A 21,712-nucleotide genomic window follows, 5' to 3' on the forward strand; every position below is an offset into this window, starting at 1 on the left:
ACCACCACACCAAACTAACAGAAATAAAGTGCTCAACTGTATCATCCCGAAACTATCCCCCCCCCCACCCCCAGTCCATGGAAAAATCGTCTTCCACAGAACTGGTCTCTGGTGCCAAAAAGGTTGGGTACCGCGGCTTTAATGCATCTGGCAAAGGAAAGCTTTAACTCTGCAACTTTGTGCTATGATGTCCGTTTAATCTCACCAGCGCCACCGTATCACTAGTCATGTAGATTTCCGAAATACGATCCGTCGCTCAGTCGTCTGTCAAACACAAGTTCATGAATCATCATCAGATTTAAGTTATCTGTGCCTTTTTATTGCATCCATTTGTCTGCGTTTTAACCATACAAACAATCAATATATATATAATTTGTGTTTTCTTTTTTCTCCCTTGATATAGCTTTGGAACAAAAACCACGATAAAAATGTTTACATCATCTGACCAAAAGACTTTTAAGTTACACACAAGTGTTTTGCTTTCACTGAAAGATGAACAACAGGGAAACAAAAAAAGGGGAGGGGGGAGTGTGGAGGAGAAGGGTGCAGCCGAAAGCGGCCCAAACTGTACAACCGTAATATCGAAGGGATCTTGCAGGGGGTTTACAACAGTTTTAAACCCCTTCTCCCCCCAGGGGAAATCCAAAAGAACAAAAGTTGGTAACTCACGTCAGCAGGGCTTTCTTTGTAGCAGGAACTTTTTTGCATATTAGGCCACACCTCCCTGCCGTAGCCAATCCTCCAAGAGCCGACAGTAGGCTCTGTGAGTTCTTGGAGAGCAGGGGGTGTGGCCTAATAGGCAAAGGAGCTCCTGCTACAAAGAAAGCCCTACACAAAAAAGAGATTCAGTGAGTTGCGATCCAAGCACACTGCTACAGTATCTAAACACGACAAGTCGCCTTTTGCCGCGTCAGGGCTGGAGGAGAGGAAACTCGCACTTCCGTCTGCTCGGTTCAGCGGTTTTGGGAAAGGCAAGCCACACCGAGGATGATACGGGAAGCATGTGGCAAGATGGTGGACTGGCCCTGCCGCTTGCATTGGGGTAGCGTCTAGCCAGGGGATATTGAGGGCCCTGCGACATTTTTTGATTATTCCGCAGAAAGCAAGGTGAAGAGCTTATCTCGATACGGAGCTTGCTGGTGGGAGCCGCTTGGTTCCTAAGAGCCAACGTGTGTTCTATGTTTCTGCCATTTGAATCCCACGATGTTGCTTTCCCACCTACTGTTAACGAGTACAGAGTGCGGGAAAGTTGATTTCCGTAAAACGCGAGATTCGGGCAGAGCTTTCTGCCAGGCGACGACGCTGATGGGGGATCTACCCAATGGCGACGGGGGCAACGTCTAGGCTAGCTATAACCACAGAGCAGGAGGCCCCCGTCACAGCATAGGACGTGGCTCAGGCAAGCTGTCTTGGGGGCTGGCTTAGGAGGAGTGGCCTGGGCAAGCCCAGAAAGCTGCCTGATGGTTCGGCGCATGACACAAACCACAGGAAGTATCCCTGCAAAGAACAAAGGGAGCTTTCCCTCTCGGGACCCCGGGTATGGCGAAAAGCCAGAGGGAAATGGAACTACAGTGCTTAGCTAGTCCCTGGTGGCCATTCCGGGCTGGGGGGGCGGGTAGGGGCAGGTGAGATGAGCTGATTCGCCAGGCCCAAAGGATGGCAGAAGCTGCGCCCCTAAAACACAAGCCAGTGGGGAATGCAGCTGGGCCGAAGCCAGACTCCAGCAGGTTGAGAGCCATGGGCAGAAAAATAGGAGAACGTTTTCAAGGTTTTACGGGATTATTAAGAAGTTCGCCAGTAGGGACAGGTTGAAGCCATCGGGATCGATGACAAACTGAAGCGGGAGCAGCCTCCGGTGCGCAAACAGGGGCAGGAGAGAGATCACCGGCGACACAGGCTCACCCGAACTTTCGGGCAGGGACCACGTGCTTTGGTTATCATTGTCTGGGCAGCAGGGCTGAGGCTCCTCCTAGGGTACAGGCCTACCCGAAACTGACTGGTCCATGAAAGGAGGGATGCTGTGGCTACTGTGGGATATCAAGGGGCAGCTGCAACTCTACAACCATCGAGTGCTTTGCACGCTGCATGGGTGGAGTTAGGAAGGAGGAGGACTTCCTGTGATGCAGGCAACACAGAAAGGGAGCCACTGCTGGCTCCAGAAGTGGCAGATACAGGGGTGCATACATGCAGGCTGGTGCGCCTTCCTCTTTTCCCCCACCCCATGTGCCAACACGGAGTATGTGTGTGTGTGGTGCAGCAGGCTGCAAAGTACAAAAGCACAATTACTGGAGCAGAGACTCAAGTTGCCACAAGACACCAGGATATTCAAGACTACAGAGACTGAAGAGCACACTGTTTGGCTATGTCCCACATGCAAAACGGCCGGGGGGGGGGGGGGTGCGCGCATCTCCGCAGGGAGCCAGACGCTGCACTCGTGTATGGATGTGCCACGTGGAAAAGAGAAGGTCTGGGGGTGGGAAGGTGCCCTCTTGCTGGCGGCTTCCCTGGCCACTGGCTTCTTCGGGATGTCCCGGCTTCCTTCTTAGTCAAGCGGGCTACTGCAGAGAGAGACAGAGAGAGAGTGCGACTGCCACACGAGGTGCAGGCATCTTGCGGGTCGCAGGCAAAGGTGCCGCCAAGAATCCAGAGAGGGGGAAACACATGCAAAGTCACAAGCCAGCGGCGCCCCCGGCGTTATTCGCAACAGCTGCAAGATAAAGAGGGTGAGTCTCTCACTCTGCACTGGGACAGGTGGAGGAAAAACAGCACAGTCAGAAACAGGCAGGGCACCACTTTTCCCCAGTTTATTCTTTTGCCACTAAGAGCAGCACAGTCGCATCTAAATTTGAACTGCGGGCTGCTGAGAAGCTGGTCTCTTGAATGCATATCGTTAGCGGTTTAATACTAGTGGCTTTTTCAGGGTTCTCAAAGACAAAAATTAAATCTACCACCAAACCAAAGAGAGGCCATGCTCTCCCATTAGCTTGGAATGGACACAGCTCTAAAAAGAATTTGACTCAGGGCCTGAGAACATGATCAGAAAACATCACAAGCCAATAACTTTCCTGGGTTGTACCATGTTAGGGAGCAGAAATAGTGGGGGGAAACCAATACAAATGTCAAAATTGCTTTCCAGCCATCATTGCGCACCCGTGAACAGTTAATAATCATGGGGAAAGGTTTCCTCTCCCTTCGCATGTATGTTTGCTACATGCAAAGAGCCTGCATGCAGTCTCTCTCTCATATGGACAATGACCCATTTTGCACTAGGGCTTGTTCCGGTGGAGAGCCTTTTGCTCCCAGCGCTTCTCTCAGTTTTTGCACAAGCTGCCCCGGAGCTGAGAGTTGGCATGCCACTTTCCCACAGCAAGTGAGATCCTCTTACAAGCGGGGCACCTTGTGTGAAAGCCGAGAGAAGCGCCGGGGGAAAAAGGGCTCTCCACCCCGAACAAGCCCTAATATGAAATAGGTCAATATGTGATTCCTTGCAAGTTAAAATAGTGGCTCTCGTATATATTCCTGGATATGATCAGTTCTCAGTGCTCAGTTTCTTGTCGCGCTCACTGAAGACAGAAACCAGAGACTGGTGTCCCTGGATTAAGGTCCAAGGCGACAATTCGCTGAGACTGCCTCCGCTGCACATAAAAGAACAGCCAAAACAATGCTTTGGGGCATGTACAGAATGCTCTTTCTAGGTTGATGAGTCATTCAAACCAAACCTCAAAACACCTGGGATGTAGGAATACAACTGGGGGGGGGGGGGGTCAGAAAGCACAGCTTCCATGCAAGGCCATGCTCCGAACTCCCACGCTCTTTTAATACAACGCACACAGAGTAAGGGGTGCAAATGATCCACAGGCAAGTCAATGCGGTGAGAAAAGCAACTGCAGCAGTCTGACGGCTCAGAGGTTTGGATACAGATTAATTTACCAACCGTCAGAGAATAAAAACAGAAGGACCGATTTCCCACTCGCCTTACGCCGCTCTCAAGCTTCTCTTCTCAAGCTTCTTCCGTCCGATTTCACACTACCTGCCCCGGGGCTGCAACTAGCGTCGCCTTTTCCACATGGCAAACAAAGACCTCTAAAACCCAGTTTCTGTTTGCCGTGCGAAAAACGCGACGCTAGTCGCAGCCCCGGGGCAGATAGTGTGAAATTGGACGGAAGCCCCCTGGAGAAGAGGAGCTTGAGAGCAGCGTAAGGAGAGTGGGAAAACGGTCAAGGTGTACAAAACGCACTCTTGTTCAGTTGCACCGGGGGGGTGGGGGGGGTTATGATATGATGATGGTGAGTTCAAAGCAAGAGCACATCCCAGCTGCTCTTCTTGCTACTTACGCTCCTTCTTCTCTTAGGAGTGCCAGGAATTTTCTCACACGGTACTCGGGATCCATCTTTGTAGAAACAAACACAAAAACCCGCTGGTTAGCTATGGCAAAGTCGTAGCAGGGCAAAGGGCAAAACTGGATTGTCGGTTTCGTATCGCACAGACAGCTGCCAGAGGAGAAGAGGCCTCGGCGGGGTCGCGCCTGTCCCATGATTCCTCGCACAGGCCAAAGAATTTCACACTTGGCACCCTTAGGCAGAGCGAGACGGGAAACCACGCAAACTGCGGAAGCTGCCCAAACAGGCTTTAAAGCGTTCAGGCAAGACCTAGTCAAGTCTTAGAAGCGGGGCTTTTTTGTAGAAAAAGTCCAGCAGGAACTCATTGGCATATTAGGCCACGCAACCTGACGTCACCATTATTTGGCACACGGCGTTTTTTGTAGGAAAAGCCCAGCAGGAACTCATTGGCAAATTAGGCCACACCCTCAGACAGCACCATAGTTTTGCACAGGGGGGGGGTTGGTAGAAAAAGCCCAGCAGGAACTTATTGGCATATTAGGTCGCACCCCCTGACACCAAGCCAGCTGGAACTGCGTCCCTGTGTGTTCCTGCTAAAAAAACCCCCAAACCCGGCTTAGACGCCAAGGGAAGGGCTGGAGAGGATTTTATTTGTTATTTTTTGCAGGCTATGGCCATTCCTTTCCACACACACCACCCACCCACCCCCGGATAAACCTGGGGGTCAACCAACAATCTTCCCCTTTGTGTGGTTTCCCTCTTAATCTTCTGCTCATGGGTGCTGCTGCCCTTCAAAGTAGTCTTTTGCCAGCTCGTAATTCGCCGTTCATTGAATGCGTCATGTTCAGCACCTAAAACATTTCTAAAATATATTTTGCTTATAAAGTATTTCTACATTGGCTTCTTCATCCTCATGGTTAACCCAAGGCCGTTGTTAACAGACTTGAACTTGGAGAGGGACGGTGGCTCAGTGGTAGAGCATCTGCTTGGGAAGCAGGAGGTCCCAGGTTCAATCCCCGGCATCTCCAAAAAAGGGTCCAGGCAAATAGGTGTGAAAAACCTCCGCTTGAGACCCTGGAGAGCCATGAATGGGGCTGTGGCTCAGTGGCAGAGCATCTGCTTGGGAAGCAGGAGGTCCCAGGTTCAATCCCCGGCATCTCCCAAAAAGGGTCCAGGCAAATAGGTGTGAAAAACCTCAGCTGGAGACCCTGGAGAGCCATGAATGGGGCTGTGGCTCAGTGGCAGAGCATCTGCTTGGGAAGCAGAAGGTCCCAGGTTCAATCCCCGGCATCTCCAAAAAAGGGTCCAGGCAAATAGGTGTGAAAAACCTCCGCTTGAGAGACCCTGGAGAGCCACTGCCAGTCAGGGGAGGGACGGTGGCTCAGTGGCAGAGCCTCTGCTTGGGAAGCAGGAGGTCCCAGGTTCAATCCCCAGCATCTCCCAAAAAGGGTCCAGGCAAATAGGTGTGAAAAACCTCCGCTTGAGACTGTGGAGAGCCATGAATGGGGCTGTGGCTCAGTGGAAGAGCATCTGCTTGGGAAGCAGGAGGTCCCAGGTTCAATCCCCGGCATCTTCAAAAAAGGGTCCATGCAAATAGGTGTGAAAAACCTCAGCTGGAGACCCTGGAGAGCCATGAATGGGGCTGTGGCTCAGTGGTAGAGCATCCGCTTGGGAAGCAGAAGGTCCCAGGTTCAATCCCCAGCATCTCCAAAAAAGGGTCCAGGCAAATAGGTGTGAAAAACCTCAGCTGGAGACCCTGGAGAGCCATGAATGGGGCTGTGGCTCAGTGGTAGAGCATCTGCTTGGGAAGCAGAAGGTCCCAGGTTCAATCCCCGGCATCTCCAACGAAAAAGGGTCCAGGCAAATAGGTGTGAAAAACCTCAGCTTGAGACCCTGGAGAGCCGCTGCCAGTCTGAGAAGACAATACTGACTTTGATGGACCAAGGGTCTGATTCAGTATAAGGCAGCTTCATATGTTCATATGAACTTCCTTCAAAGATTCTTCCAGCAGCTAGCAACAAAACAGTCTTATTTACCATCCCTGTTTGCCAAGGGGGCAGGGGGGCTCAAATTAAACGATATGACCCAACCAGAGGGCATAAATGGGGCTCCCAAAACTCTGAACTTACAAGCCAGGTATGAAATTCCAGACCTCTACCTATTGGCTACCACCAAGGAAGCCTTCTCGAGGCTTCTCGGCCACCATTTCTCGACTGAATTAAAAAGCTGCGTCCAAGCTTTCGGAAACGGCTTTTTAATCCAGTCAAGAAACGGTGGCTGAGAAGCTACAAGGAGGCTTCCTTGAAAGCAACCAACTGGTAGAAGCCATTCTAGCCCGGATCCAAAGAGTCATGCAACTCTGCCATACCTCTTTAATTGTGGTTCTAACCATTTTTTTTACAGATCCTTTACCCACCATGGATTCTGACTGCACTGGAAGAAAGGCAGGGCACAGAAATACCCTAAAGCAACAAACTGAGCTTCTGTTTTTTTGAGCTTCTGTTTTTCAAACACCAGCATCTCTCTTTGCTTCCACACCGAAAACTACTTCTGAAAATCAGGGAGGACTTTCAAAAGCAAACTACTACCTGGCATGGGTGACGGGGAGCCTGCTGTTTAAAGGGAATGTCAAAAGCTCCTCCTCCCTCCAGCCTTTGGGAAACGAAAAAGTATCCGGTGTTCAAACATGTGACTAGGTTGGATTGGCAGAACAGTGGCTCTAAGTCTCTGGAGATGAAGTCAGAGATCAAAAATGGAGCCAGTCATGCATTGTTAGCAGCTGAAACTTATTTTCAGAAATGTTCAAGCCAGAAAGTGCTGGGTTTTGGGGGGATGGGTGGGATGGAATGACCATCCCACCCAATTTGTAAAATGATTTAGCCACTGTTTGAAGGCAGAACGCTGAACTGGAAATGATTACGATCTACTCATTTGTGACGGGTCTGGAGACCGAGTCCTACGAGGAAAGGCTGAAGGAGCTGGGCATGTTTAGCCTGGAGAGGAGGCGGCTGAGAGGTGATAGGATCACCATCTTCAAGAACCTGAAGGGCTGTCATATAGAGTGGATGGTGCGGAATGGTTTTCTGTGGCCCCAGAAGGTAGGACCGGAACCAACAGGTTGAAATTAAATCAAAAGAGTTTCCGGCTCAACATTAGGAAGAACTTCCTGACCGTTAGAGTGATTCCTCAGTGAAACAGGCTTCCTGAGGAGGTGGTGGGCTCTCCTTCCTTGGAGGTTTTTAAACAGAGGCTAGATGGCCATCTGACAGCAATGAGGATCCTGTGAATTTAGGGGGAGGTGTTTGTGGGTTTCCTGCATTGTTCAGGAGGTTGGAATAGATGACCATCAAGGTCCCTTCCAGCGCTATGATTCTATGATACTAGAGACAATTATTTCAGCAGCTGCAACTACAAGCCTGAAATATTTCACTCTCTGTATTCCCCTCAGTCCCATAAGAAGAGCCCTGCTGGATCAGACTAGTGGCCCATCTAGTCCAGCACCGTGTCTCACACAGGGGCCAACCAGTTCCTCTGGAGGGTCAACAACAGGGCACAGAGGCCAAGGCCTCTCTAAGAACAGAAGAAGAAGAGCCCTTCTGGATGAGACCAGTGGCCCATCTAGTCCAGCACCGTGTCTCACACAGGGGCCAACCAGTTCCTCTGGAGGGTCAACAACAGGGCACAGAGGCCAAGGCCTCTCTAAGAACAGAAGAAGAGCCCTTCTGGATGAGACCAGTGGCCCATCTAGATCAGCACCGTGTCTCACACAGGGGCCAACCAGTTCCTCTGGAGGGTCAACAACAGGGCACAGAGGCCAAGGCCTCTCTAAGAACATAAGAAGAGCCCTTCTGGATGAGACCAGTGGCCCATCTAGTCCAGCACCGTGTCTCACACAGGGGCCAACCAGTTCCTCTGGAGGGTCAACAACAGGGCACAGAGGCCAAGGCCTCTCTAAGAACATAAGAAGAGCCCTTCTGGATGAGATCAGTGGCCCATCTAGTCCAACACCGTGTCTCACACAGGGGCCAACCAGTTCCTCTGGAGAGCCAACAACAGGGCTGAGGCCTTCATAAGAACATCAGAAGAGCCCTTCTGGATGAGACCCATGGTCCATCTAGACCAGCATCCTGTCTCACACAGTGGCCAACCGGTTCCTCTGGAGGGCCAGCCGTATCCCCATGCCCAGTGCCTCTTCCTGCTTGTTCCCATTAAGGGGTGTAAAAGCAAAAACTCTCGGGGGGGGGGGCATCTGTTTTGTTTCAGGGCCCATTTCAAAAAGCTAAGTCCGACCGACCGAATGGACGTAGTCTGCCTGTGCTTCTGAAATATTCTAAGGGCAATCTGGAAAACCTGCTGCCCAGGAATAAAGAAGCCCAAAGCAGCTGCAATCCGCAGAACCTGCAGGAAAACCTGATGCACTTCCTTTCTGCTTCTCGCTGCCCTCACACACCTCTGCCCATCTGTCCGCCTGCCCTCCTCGCGCTCTCTTTCTCCCTCACCCCCCCCCAACACTTCTGAAGGATGAAGTTCCACGGAATTCAAGGTTCCCTCTAAGTCATGGAGTCTTGTGAGCAAAAATTCTACTTTGTGAGTTATTGGCATTGAAGTTGTGAGCCACTGCATCGATTAGTTTGCTCTGGGGCTATGTTCCGTGAACTAAGACAAGAATGTGTGAGCCGGAGGCCAAAAAGCTGTGAGCTAGCTCACCCTCACTCAGCTTAGAGGGAACGCTGGTCCTGACGTGGGGCTCCCCAGCAAAAGGTCCCTTCTCTTTTGGATGCCTGTGTTCACCAGGCCACGATCAACCCTTCCAGCTCACTGCCGCTCCGTATGCTTTAATAGGTGTGAGCAATAACTTAACTGGCTTTCGCCTCCAGGTATGGAATTAGGGAGTCGAGGGGAAGAGAGGAAAAAAGTAATCTAGATGAATGACTTTGTGCCCCGAGGTGACATCCAGTCAGAGCAGATCCCCAGCCCGGCGCAAGTCCCAACAGAACTGTGCAGGAGGAGTCGTGAGGGCAGGAGCGGGGGGGGGGGGCAGTTTCTCGCACACCACCGAACTGCAGGCCTCTCTGCCGAAGCTTAAAAACCCACCCGGAAAAGATGGGGAAAGGCTCTCTGCTCAGCTACATCACCCGACATGCCTGGTGCAGTCCTGGATGTTGCTTTCTACCAAGAACCGGCCCCGTCGTCCTGGGCAATCTTCACCCCCTTGAAGGGCAAAGGTGCAAGTAGCGCAGCGTCAATGAGCAGGCCGCAAACGCAAGGTGGCCGTGGGAGGAGTCAAAGCCCTGGCCGTTTGAGTTTCGGAGTCAGAGGCCTCCCTCGAGCGGCCTTTCCCAGCTTAGCTGCTCAAAGAGGGGTTCAGCCTCGGATCTGGAGCATGAAAAGAACAGGCTTTGCTGGGGGCTTCCTCGAAGAGGGGTTTAGAATCACAGTGTTGGAAGGGACCTCCCAGCGTCATCTAGACCAGGGGTGTCGAACTCATCTGTTAAGAGGGCCGGATCTGACATAAATGAGACCTTGTCGGGTTAGGCCATGGGTGTACTTACTTAAGATTAGGTAGCAGAGGTAGAAACTTTATAAAGGACACAGACAAACACAATTATATATATTTTTAAACTTAAAACGTTAGCGCTCTGTCTTAAAGGTGCCTTCTTTGTATTTCTCCTATGGGATCCAGGGAACTGGGCAAAGGAAGCTCTGGCTCTTCCCTTCCTTCACCAGGGGAACAGGAGGAGGAGGAGCCTCAACCAATAGAAAGAAGAGAGGCTTGGCTCAGTAGCTCTGCTGTGTGATTGAGAGAGCCTGGCAAAGCAAGCTATTCCTCCTCCCCTTCCTCCAAAAGGGAGGAGCCTCAGTCAATGCAGAAAACAGAGGTTTTGCTCTGTAGCTCCTGTGCAATTCGGCTCTGTAGCTCCTGTGCAAAGCAAGCTGTGATACAGAAGGAAGCAAGAGAGAGGGAAAAGGAAGCAGATGACAGCCAGTTGCTCAGGGGCCTGATTCGGCCGTTGGGCCGCATGTTTGACACCCCTGATCTAGTCCAATCCCCCTGCACAATGCAGGAAATCCGCAAGTATCTTCCCCCGCCCCCACCCAACGGCCCCTACTCCAAGCCCAGAAGATGGCTTCCCTAATAACTATATAATGACTTTTCTGGTGTACAGGGCAGTTTTAAAAAAAGCAAACTAGTTAGCTAACAAAATAAACCCAAAGAACCACAGAACTAGTTTTGGGCAGCCGGCAGGTTTTTGGACTGGTGTTTCTTGAACAGCATTAGCGCCTCACCTTGTGATGCAAAAAAAAAAAAAAGGGAGGGGGTAATAAAAGCCACTTTTTATACTGCGTGTGACTTTGGCCACTGCTCCAGATAGGAGGGAGGGGAAGAATGACACCCCCCCCCCCACCAGCAAATACGTAGTAGAGTCCCAAGCCCTGGGCTCCAAGGGTAGTTTGAGACTGCACAGGCTTGAAAGCTCCTTTTCCACAAACGGCACACGGGCTGCCTTGCAAAGTGAGTGGCATCTCTCTTGGGTGCCCAAGGGTGGCCTGGAGGTTTAGGACACCTGCCAAGAAACTTCACTCTCGGGCTGCTACTGAAACACGCCAGGCAGAAGAACCACCTGGCCCTGGCAAACCTGGCCGGGCTTCAAAGGGAGGCTGCCACCCCCTGCCCTTCCGCAACCACTTTGCCACCCGCTTGGCCAAGACAACAGCCCGCCTTAGGTCTTGCAAAGCAGTCAGGTTCAGAATGCAGTCAGGATCTGGGATTCCAGTCCAGGTTTAATTAAGCGTCATCGTGACTTAGTATTTGATTGAGCCGGTATTTGGACTCCAGGCTGTTCGGAGCTCTTCGGGGGAACCCCTCCCCCCCAACCCCCCCCTGTTTTGTTAGCCCAAACTGTGCAGGCTCAGCATAAAAACATTTGTGGCCCTGCTCAAGAAAAGCTCCTCCTCTGCCATGAGCTTGGTTAATCTTTCAGCTGCTGCTGGACTCCTGCTCTTTTCTACTGCTGCAGACAGACTAAACATGCTGACTTGATCAGTCTGGACTCCCAACTTTGTTCAGTCTGCCTGCAAGGAGAAGCTATACAACACACAGAGAGTAACACGGCAAAAGGACAAAAAAAAATCAAAGGTACATAACCCGCCGTGAAAACCAGCTTCTATTATCAAATGATACAAGGTCAACAAAATTAAACACACTCCTATACAAATTCCACCGTCATAAATTACAAAACAACCATAACTCTTAGTCCTTAATAGTCCTTAGTCTCCCCACATGTTCTCCAGAGAGCACTGAGGTCGGGAACACAAAACCTCCTCACTATCCCTGGGCCAAAAGAAGCCCGCTTGAAATCCACCAGAGAAAGGGCCTTCTCCGTTATGGCCCCTACATGGTGGAACCAGCTGCCGGAGGAGGTGAGGGCCCTGCGGGACCTTGTTCAGTTCCGCAGGGCCTGTAAGACGACCCTCTTCCGGCTAGCCTACACCTAGCTAAGATGAGAACTCAACGTAGCTTGTCAGACGTCTGTTTTATATGTAACTGGAATGTTTATTGGTTTTAAGGTTTTAACTGTTTTAAATATTTAATTGCCTATATATTTAAAAGTGTTTAATTTTATGTTGACCAATTTTTGGAAGCCGCCCTGAGCCACTTCGTGGGAAGGGCGGGATATGAATCCTAAATAAATAAATTAATTAATTAATAGAAAAGGAAGCGTTAGCACCAAAGGTCCTCCTTTTCATCCTATGGTAAACCTTCCCTTCTCATGCCATGAAATCCTGGCGCAGGACTCCAGATATTTAATGTCTGTCCACAGATGCAGCCAATAATCCAAGTTTCCAAGGACAAGGTCGTACCGAACCCTTGTTTCGCGTGAGCTTCTTCAAGCTGCAGCAAGCCTCTTCGAGCTGCAATAACCCTCTTAGCAATTTCTCTTAAGTGTTAGGCCAAACAGCCGGCATGTTTGAAAGAACACCTACATGCTGGCATTTCAACTGGCGTTCCATTCTCCTAGGCTGGAAGAGCAAGTGCCCAACCTCCCTTAGCAAAGGGTAAAACCTCCTCGGGCTCTCTAGGAGGGAGCATATTTGACCAGCATTGCAACAACTGCATTGGCTGCCTATAGCATCCCGGGTTTGCTTCAAGGTATTAGTTCTTACCCGAGGCCCTATATGGCCAGGGGTCATTGTACCTGCAGGACCGCCTTTCCCCATATGTTTCCCCAAAGAGCACTACAGCCAAGTCTGCGACTTTGTCTGTCTCTCCCTAGCCCAAGAGATGTCAGGCTGGCCTTGGCTAGAGACAGGGTCTTTTCATCCTTGGCTCCCAAGCTGTGGAATGAACTGCCAGAGGAGATCAGAGCCCTGTGGGACTCGCTACAGTTCCGCAGGGCCTGTAAAACTGAGCTTTCCCGGACGGCTTTTGGTTAATACCAAGAGTGATCTAGCTCCCTATCGATGTTATTGTTACTGTAAATAAGAACCATCTATGTTGATATGTCACGTGGTCACTACCGCTGCCTGTAGCTTTAGAGTTTTGACGCTGGTTTTATGGTATTTATTGTATATGATCTTAATATATTATGTTGGAAGCTGCCCCGAGCCATTCGCGGGAGGGGTAGGATATAAAGCAATGGAAATAAAAAATGGGGAGGGACGGTGGCTCAGTGGTAGAGCATCTGCTTGGGAAGCAGAAGGTCCCAGGTTCAATCCCCGGCATCTCCAACTAAAAAGGGTCCAGGCAAATAGGTGTGAAAAACCTCAGCTGGAGACCCTGGAGAGTCATGAATGGGGCTGTGGCTCAGTGGTAGAGCATCTGCTTGGTAAGCAGAAGGTCCCAGGTTCAATCCCCGGCATTTCCAACTAAAAAGGGTCCAGGCAAATAGGCGTGAAAAACCTCAGCTGGATACCCTGGAGAGCCATGAATGGGGCTATGGCTCAGTGGTAGAGCATCTGCTTGGTAAGCAGACGGTCCCAGGTTCAATCCCCGGCATTTCCAACTAAAAAGGGTCCAGGCAAATAGGCGTGAAAAAACCTCAGCTTGAGATCCTGGAGAGCAGGGGAGGGACGGTGGCTCAGTGGTAGAGCATCTGCTTAGGAAGCAGAAGGTCCCAGGTTCAATCCCTGGCATCTCCAAAAAAGGGTCCAGGCAAATAGGTGTGAAAAACCTCAGCTGGAGAGCCGCTGCCAGTCTGAGAAGACAATTCTGATTTTGATGGACCGAGGAGCTGATTCAGTAGAAGGCAGCTTCATATGTTCAAATGAAACTGCTCACCTGTAACGACATCTCAATCAGCATCAGCAGCTTCTTGATCCCGATCCACACTTTCCTCCCTTTGACGTTCTGGGCAATGGTGCTGCGTTCCTTGTCTTTGAAGCTGCCCAGGAGCTAGGAGAGGACAAAGGAGGAAGTGTGAAGAAGACGACGACGAAGAGATTGGATTGTCTACCCGGCCCTTCGCTCAGAGTCTCAGAGCAGCTTACCGTCTCCTTTCCAAGGTCGCCAGGTCCAATTCAAGAAATATCTGGGGACTTTGGGGGCGGAGTCAGGAGACACTGGGGGCGGAGCCAGGAACAAGTCTGTGACAAGCATAACTGAACTACACAGGAAGTTCTGGCCGTCAGACTTAAAGGGACCGCACACCTTTTAAACGCCTTCCTTCCATTGGAAATAATGAAGGCTAGGGACATCTTCTTTTGGGGCTCAAAGAATCGGAGCCCCCTGGTCCAATCGTTTTGAAACTTGGAGGAGCTTTTGAGGAGAGGCGCTGGATGCTAAGCTGCAAATCTGGTGCCTCGACCTCAAAAATTAGCTCCCACAGAGCCCCAGATACCCATGGATCAATTCTCCATTATACCCTATGGGAATTGGCCTCCACAGGGAATAATGGCGTGCCCAGCGGACATTTCCCTCCCTGCCCCCTCTTTCTGATGACCCTGAAGCAGGGGGAGGGCCTCCAAATGGGGGGGGTCCCCTGCCGCCACCTGGGGATTGGCAGCCTTACACCTTTTCCTTTCCCTTCCCCAGAACAGGCATCCTGTGAGGCTCAGAGAGCTGTTTCAGGAACTACTCTTGAGTGAACGGCTCTGAGAGAACTTGTGAAGAACCCAAGGTTGGCTGCGTGCGGAAGAGTGAGGCAGAATCAAACCTAGTTCTCCGGATTAGAGTTCGCGGTCCTAACCGCCATGTTGCACTGTCTACCCCTGTCAGATCCATGACTATTTTAACATGTCCCCACCAATGTTCCCTCTAAGCTGCAGAGTCTTGTGAGCAAAAATTCGACTTTGTGAGCTGCTGGCATGAAAGGTGTGAGCTCCTGCGTCAATGACTGTGCTCTGGGGTCCTCCTTCCTGAGCGAAGGCAAAAATGTGCGAGCTTCAGGGTAAAAATCTGTGAGCCAGCTCACGCTAACTCGGCTTCAAGGAAACACTGGCCACCACACCCAGCACAGACTGAAAGCAACCCATCCCATTTTTTGGCTTCCTCCCCCTCAGTGGTCCCTTACCTCAAGAGCCTCCATGAGGTGGTCCCCGGAGGCAATGTTGGGGATGTGGACGGTGGTGCTGAAAGTATCCAGCATCTCCATCTCTTGCAGGACGTCTTTGCGGCTGGTGGTCCCGATGATGAGGAGCTTCCGGCCCTGCAGGTTTGAAAAACAAAGAACGGCAGAGACAGGGTGGTCATGCAAAAGGAAGCCTGATTCTCTCCAGATTCCAGACAGCCAGAATTGCATAATGCACAATCTATTTCCAGGGGTTTTCTTTTCTTGTGAAGACCTAGACTTATGAACGCATGAAGCTTCTGGGGTCAAGAGCTTAGGGGTATTCCTGGAGCCCTCGCTGACTATGAAGGCCCAGGCGGCAGCCACTGCCAAATCTGCATTCGGTCACCTTAGGTGGATAAGGCATTTGGTTCCATACCTGGAGCGCAGCAATTTAGCAACAGTAATCCATGCGACAGTCACCTCGAGAATAGACTACTGTAACGCCCTCTACATGGGGCTGCCCTTGACGTGAACTTGGGAGCTGCAGCTGCTGCAAAATGCTGCAGCCAGGTTGGAAGAGCTACCTTTACAGGAGCACATGCAACCTGTGCTGAAGACGTTGCGCTGGTTGCCTGTGGCATTCCAGGCTCGCTTCAAGGTGCTGGTTATGACCTGGAACCTGTCTACCTCTGGGACCGCTTTTCCTTCGATCAGGCTCACAAAATCTCCTAACTATCCCTGGGTCAAAGGATGCTTGCTGTTCACCACCAGAGCCTTTTCGGTGGCAGCCCCTTCCCTCTGGAAAGCTCTCCCTGAAAACATCAGGGTCCTATGGGACTTGCCACAATTCGCAGGGCCTGTAAGACAGAACTGTTTAAACAGGCTTTTAACATCTAATGGAGGTGACCAGTACTTCGCCACCCCACAGCACTGATAACCTAACCCAACCCAAACAGAAATGTAATGTGCAAAACAACATCCAATAACATCATGGTAAATGTCAAGCGCGCTAATTTCTGGATTGCATTCTACTATGTAGAGAGCACGTCATCAGCTCCCCCCCATTATTTACAACCCAGAGGGCACGTAGCGAAAACATCTGACCCTGGGATGTTTATACTAGAGGCTGGCCACTGGTACCTCAAAGCCGCCCCCCCCCCCCACCCCCACCCTGGTTTCACACAGACAACCCTTATCTCTTAACAGAGAAATGTGAAAAGGTTTTTATGTTTTCAATAGCCTAAGATTCCTTAGTAGCAAAATAGAGTTGCTTAGTAACCTTTGAACCCGTGACTCAAGTATGCATCTGTAATATAACCTTTGATGATATCCTATATAGCAACTGTGTAACTGTTGGGACTCCATTACTCCCAAGGCTTATGTCCTTGGTAAAGCTCCTGAGTTTCTTACAATAAACCTGTCTTTTAATTCAAAACAAAAGGACTCTGTTATTGGGAAATATCGGCGCTTGACAGTAAACAGCGCTAATCAAGAGCTAATAATAATGCCATTTAGGGATCAGAACTGTCTATGTTTGACATGTTTTTACGATTTTATTGTAACGATTAAATTCCATGTTGTTTTAACTATTGTTAGCCACCCTGAGCCCATCCGGGGAGGGCGAGATAGAAATATAATAAAATTATATTAAAAAATAAATAAACAGCTCCCTTATGCTGTACCAGACCCTTGGTCCATTCAAGGTCAGTATCGCCTACTCAGACTGGCAGCGGCTCTCCAGGGTGGCTGGCGGAGGTCAGTCACTTCACCTACTGCCTGGTCCTTTGATAGGAGATGCCGGGGGGATTGAACCTGGGACCTCCTGCGTGCCAAATGCAAGCTCTACACTACCTGGAGTTTGGCAACTTCTAGTGTCCTGGCCCTACTGATGGACCTCCTGATGGCACCTGGTTTTTTTGGCCACTGTGTGACACAGAGTATTGGACTGGATGGGTCATTGGCCTGATCCAACATGGCTTCTCTTATGCTCTTATGTCTGGGGCCGTGAAGCTCTGTATTCTTGGTGCTTGGGGGAGCACAGTGTGAGGGCTTCTAGTGTCCTGGCCCCACTGGTGGACCTCCTGATGGCGCCTGTTTGTTTTGGACACTGTGTGACACAGAGTGTTGGACTGGATGGGCCATTGGCCTGATCCAACATGGCTTCTCTTATGTTCTTCTGTGACACAGAGTGTTGGACTGGATGGGCCATTGGCCTGATCCAACATGGCTTCTCTTATGTTCTTCTGTGACACAGAGTGTTAGACTGGATGGGCCATTGGCCTGATCCAACATGGCTTCTCTTATGTTCTTAACAACCTGAAGGGCTAAAGAAATACCTCCCCCAAACCACCGCAAAGTGCTTCAGCACGAGGTCACCATCTTCTCAGAAACAGACGCCCCAAACTATGCAGGTCTGTCCTGCTTTGCATCAACTTTAGGGAGAAGCCCCAAGAGGATCATTTACCCTTTTGCCTGCAATCTAGTTGTTCTTTGTATTATCTGCACTGTCATCAACACACCTCTGCACTAGGAAACGGGGCCTTCCAGCTACTTTCTGGAACCCAGGCCAAATCCACAACCACCTTCTGCTGCACGGCTGTAGCTTTGGGCCTGTTATCTATCTGCCAACTGAATGAAACATTTCACACATCTGACAGAATGGGCTCTGGGCCACAAAAAGTTCACACCGCAATAAATCTGTCAGCCTTGACGATGCTGTAAAGCTCTTGGTAGTGCGGTTCTGGCCGTGGCCGAACAGCCACCCCTCCAAATGGGTGCCAACAGTTTTTCTGTGAAACTCTAGCTCTGACCCAGCTCCCCTAGGCATGGGCAACAAGCTGGAGACAAGAAGAAGAAGACTGCAGATTTATACCCCGTCCTTCTCTCTGAATCAGAGACTCAGAGCGGCTTACAATCTCCTATATCTTCTCCCCCCACAACAAACACCCTGTAAGGTGGGTGGGGCTGAGAGGGCTCTCCAGCAGCTGCCCTTTCAAGGACAACCTCTGCCAGAGCTATGGCTGACCCCAAACCATTCCAGCAGCTGCAAGTGGAGGAGTGGGGAATCAAACCCGGTTCTCCCAGATAAGAATCCACGTATTTAACCACTACACCAAACTGGCTGTCTCTCTCTACAATTCTAACGTGTCACTGGACACGCACCTAACTAAACAAGAAGTGATTCCTGGAACCCTGGTGCTCAGAAGAGAGAAAGAAGGCAGCACATCTCACTCACACCTAGTGGATGCATGTCTCGGCATTCCGCAAAAGGAGCACAAGATGGCTTTACACTTTCTCTTCATACGCTCTGTGCAAAAACTGCAATGGGGAGCCAACAGAAGCAGAGTAACTGGTGGCCAAATCTATCCTTAAATGCAAATGCGGCCTATGGCTAAATAAAGGCCTAGCATCTGGGAGGGGCACATCTGGGTCGCCACACCACTGGACCGGTTCGAGTCAGCCTTATAAATCGATGCTGCGGTCTCATTTGGAGTACTGTGTGCAGTTCTGGTCGCCGCACCTCAAAAAGGATATTATAGCATTGGAGAAAGTCCAGAGAAGGGCAACTAGAATGATTAAAGGGCTGGAACACTTTCCCTATGAAGAAAGGTTAAAACGCTTGGGGCTCTTTAGCTTGGAGAAACATCGACTGCGGGGTGACATGATAGAGGTTGACAAGATAATGCATGGGATGGAGAAAGTAGAGAAAGAAGTACTTTTCTCCCTTTCTCACAATACAAGAACTCGTGGGCATTCGATGAAATTGCTGAGCAGACAGGTTAAAACGGATAAAAGGAAGTACTTCTTCACCCAAAGGGTGATTAACATGTGGAATTCACTGCCACAGGAGGTGGTGGCGGCCACAAGCATGGCCACCTTCAAGAGGGGTTTAGATAAAAATTTGGAGCAGAGGTCCATCAGTGGCTATTAGCCACAGTGTGTGTGTGTGTGTGTGTGTGTGTATGTATATATATATATAATTTTTTTTTGGCCACTGTGTGACACAGAGTGTTGGACTGGATGGGCCATTGGCCTGATCCAACAGGGCTTCTCTTATGTTCTTATGTGACACAGAGTGTTGGACTGGATGGGCCATTGGCCTGATCCAACATGGCTTCTCTTATGTTCTTATGTACCTCTTTCCTTCCCTCAGCCTCCTCCCCAATTAAAGGTAAAAAAGGTGTGCAAGCACCAGTCATTTGCGACTCTGGGGTGACGTCACATCATGATGTTTTCACGGCAGACTTTTGACGGGGTGGTTTGCCACTGCCTTCCCCAGTCATCTACGCTTTCCCCCCAGCAAGCTGGGGACTCATTTGACTGACCTCAGAAGGCTGAAAGGCTGAGTCAGCAGGCTACCTGAACCCAGCTTCCACCGGTATCGAATTCAGGTCATGAGCAGAGAGCTCGGACTCCAGGACTGCAGCTTTACCACTCTGCGTCATGGGCCCAATGAAACCCAGAGGGCAAATGCGGGGAGAGAGTGTCTTAAGCAGGCCACTCCTCCAAAGTGTCCGCCAGACTTCTCATAGCACTGACCAAACCGTCTGCCTAACTTAAGAAACAAAAGCCCGGGTGGGGGGGGAGGAGGAGTGAGACTCCAATGGTCTCCCCCCCCCCCCCCCTCCCAGCTCAATTGTTTGCTTTTTCAGAAGAACCAGCGGGGAACCACGTGTGAAACCTCTGTGGGGTTCCCGAGCGGCCGATGCCTTGTGTGACCGTGCATGTAGATGAAGGGAGCCCCTTGGGTTTGGCAAGTCGATGCGGCTCGGCCGGCCCTCGGCTCCGTTCTCAGAGGAGCCCTTTTTCCCACTGGCTGGGCTCCCTGCTGAGAAAAACCCTTTTCAGCTTCCCCTTCCCCCACCCTGCACAATCTCTTCTTCCTGCAAAACCCGGGGAAACCTGACCGAAATAAAAGAACGCAGCAAAAGAAGGAGTTGTATTTCGCTTCCCCCCCTTCAATCCGTTTGAGAAGAGTTTCTTTTACCCCCAAATTAGCTTACGTTACAAAGAAGAAGAAAAGACTCTCAACGAGAATTACTCATGTTTGGAAACTTTTCCTGAGCTGGTAACAGATAGCTTTTTTTTTTTTTTTAAAGAAGACAAGAAAGACAAAATCACCATCACCCCACCACCTAGCGCTGGCGGGCTAGCCAACGAGGAGTGGGGCTGCCTACCAACATCCTTCGAAGCGGGGGACACCCCAATAAATTCTGTGGGCTTCATGCAACTTTTAATAATTTTATTTATTTATTTATATTTTGACTTATATCCCGCCCTTCCCACCGAAGTGGCTCAGGGCGGCTTACAACATAATAAACTTACATAAATTTAGCTTAAAAACATTTACATAATAAGGATTAAAACAATAAATTAATAAGACATAAAAACATAAAAACCAGCGGTCTATTAGATGCATTCTAGTTCCATCCAAAAAATTTCTCAGTGTCAGTTAGTTGTTGTAGGCCAGCCGGAAGAGGGCTGTCTTACAGGCCCTGAGGAAATGCCCTAGGTCCCGCAGGGCCCTCACCTCTTCCGGCAGCTGGTTCCACCAGTAAGGCGCCGTTACCGAGAAGGCCCGATCCCTGGTGGATTTCAGGCGGGCCTCCTTTGGCCCGGGAATTACTAACAGGTTTTGTGAACCCGAGCGTAGTACTCTCTGGGGAACGTGTGGGGAGAGACGGTCCCTAAGGTAGGCAGGTCCTAGGCCATATAGGGCTTTAAAGGTAATGACCAACACCTTGTAATAATTTTAAAAATCTATTTTTCCCCCTTGGGAGAAAGCGTGGTGTGCACGCAGTACGTGGAAAGCCTCGGAGATTGTGGGCAGCCCCGTTGTTCGCTTGTTTTTAAAAGATGGCGTTTGCTGCAAAACACGATGCTGCGGTTTGCCAGAAATGCATCACTCCCGCAGACCGGGACAGAATTTGCAGGCAGCTGGAGGCGGCAGGGTGATCTGTACCTGGGAAATTCTCGCAGGTCTTCGCACTCTGGTCGCCAGCTGCAGTTTAGGAAATTCCTGGAGGTTTCAGGACAGAGCTTGGGGAAGGTGGAGTTTGGAGGGCGGGAGCGGGGGGGGGGGAGAAGTTCAGCAAAGATGTGACGCTATAGGCTTGCCACCCTCCAAAGCAGCTCTGCTCCCGACCTGAGTTCAATCCCGGCGGAAGCTGGGTTCAGGTAGCCGGCTCTTGGTTGACTCAGCCTTCCATCCTTCCGAGGTCGGTCAAAGGAGTCCCCAGCTTGCTGGGGGTAAAGCGTACGCGACTGGGGAAGGCGATGGCAAACCACCCCGTAAAAAGTCTGCTGTGAAAACGTCATGATGCGACGTCACCCCGGAGTCACAAACGACTGGTGCTTGCACAGGGGACTACCTTGACCTTTTTCCTAAAATCAAATTTCTAGCTATCATGTTTTGGAAGGCATACGTACGACTGATGGAGGATAAGTCTATCAATGGCTACTAGTCATAGTAATTGAAGGGAAGCTCCACATTCAGAGGCACTAAACCTCTGGAGCCCAGAGCCAGCAGGCAACCTCAAGGGAAGGCCTCAACCTCTGTCCTGTTCTCAGTCATCCAGGTTGGCCCTTGTCTGAGACAGGATGCTGGACATTCAGAGGCACTAAACCTCTGGAGCCCAGAGCCAGCAGGCAACCTCAAGGGAAGGCCTCAACCTCTGTCCTGTTCTCAGTCATCCAGGTTGGCCCTTGTCTGAGACAGGATGCTGGACATTCAGAGGCACTAAACCTCTGGAGCCCAGAGCCAGCAGGCAACCTCAAGGGAAGGCCTCAACCTCTGTCCTGTTCTCAGTCATCCAGGTTGGCCCTTGTCTGAGACAGGATGCTGGACATTCAGAGGCACTAAACCTCTGGAGCCCAGAGCCA

General features: G+C 50.6%; 1 protein-coding gene and 1 non-coding gene across 2 annotated transcripts in view; one reads left to right on the forward strand and one right to left on the reverse strand.

The window, feature by feature from the left end:
- Positions 1–297: 297 nt before the first annotated feature.
- NSF (N-ethylmaleimide sensitive factor, vesicle fusing ATPase) overlaps positions 298–21,712 on the reverse strand; it is a 159,891-nt gene continuing 138,476 nt past the window's right edge. Inside the window, exons 18-21 of the mRNA XM_060255915.1 lie at positions 14,852–14,986; positions 13,621–13,734; positions 4,335–4,390; positions 298–2,558 (exon numbers count right to left, since the gene is read on the reverse strand). Of these exons, the coding sequence (XP_060111898.1) occupies positions 2,543–2,558; positions 4,335–4,390; positions 13,621–13,734; positions 14,852–14,986 (321 nt within the window). The 3' untranslated portion in view covers positions 298–2,542. The remainder of the gene's footprint in view (positions 2,559–4,334; positions 4,391–13,620; positions 13,735–14,851; positions 14,987–21,712) is intronic.
- TRNAP-AGG (transfer RNA proline (anticodon AGG)) lies at positions 13,415–13,481 on the forward strand. Its single transcript has one exon. It is a non-coding gene; the product is annotated as a tRNA-Pro (tRNA).

Source organism: Heteronotia binoei, chromosome 15 (assembly GCF_032191835.1).
Source record: "Heteronotia binoei isolate CCM8104 ecotype False Entrance Well chromosome 15, APGP_CSIRO_Hbin_v1, whole genome shotgun sequence".
Lineage (NCBI taxonomy): Eukaryota > Metazoa > Chordata > Lepidosauria > Squamata > Gekkonidae > Heteronotia > Heteronotia binoei.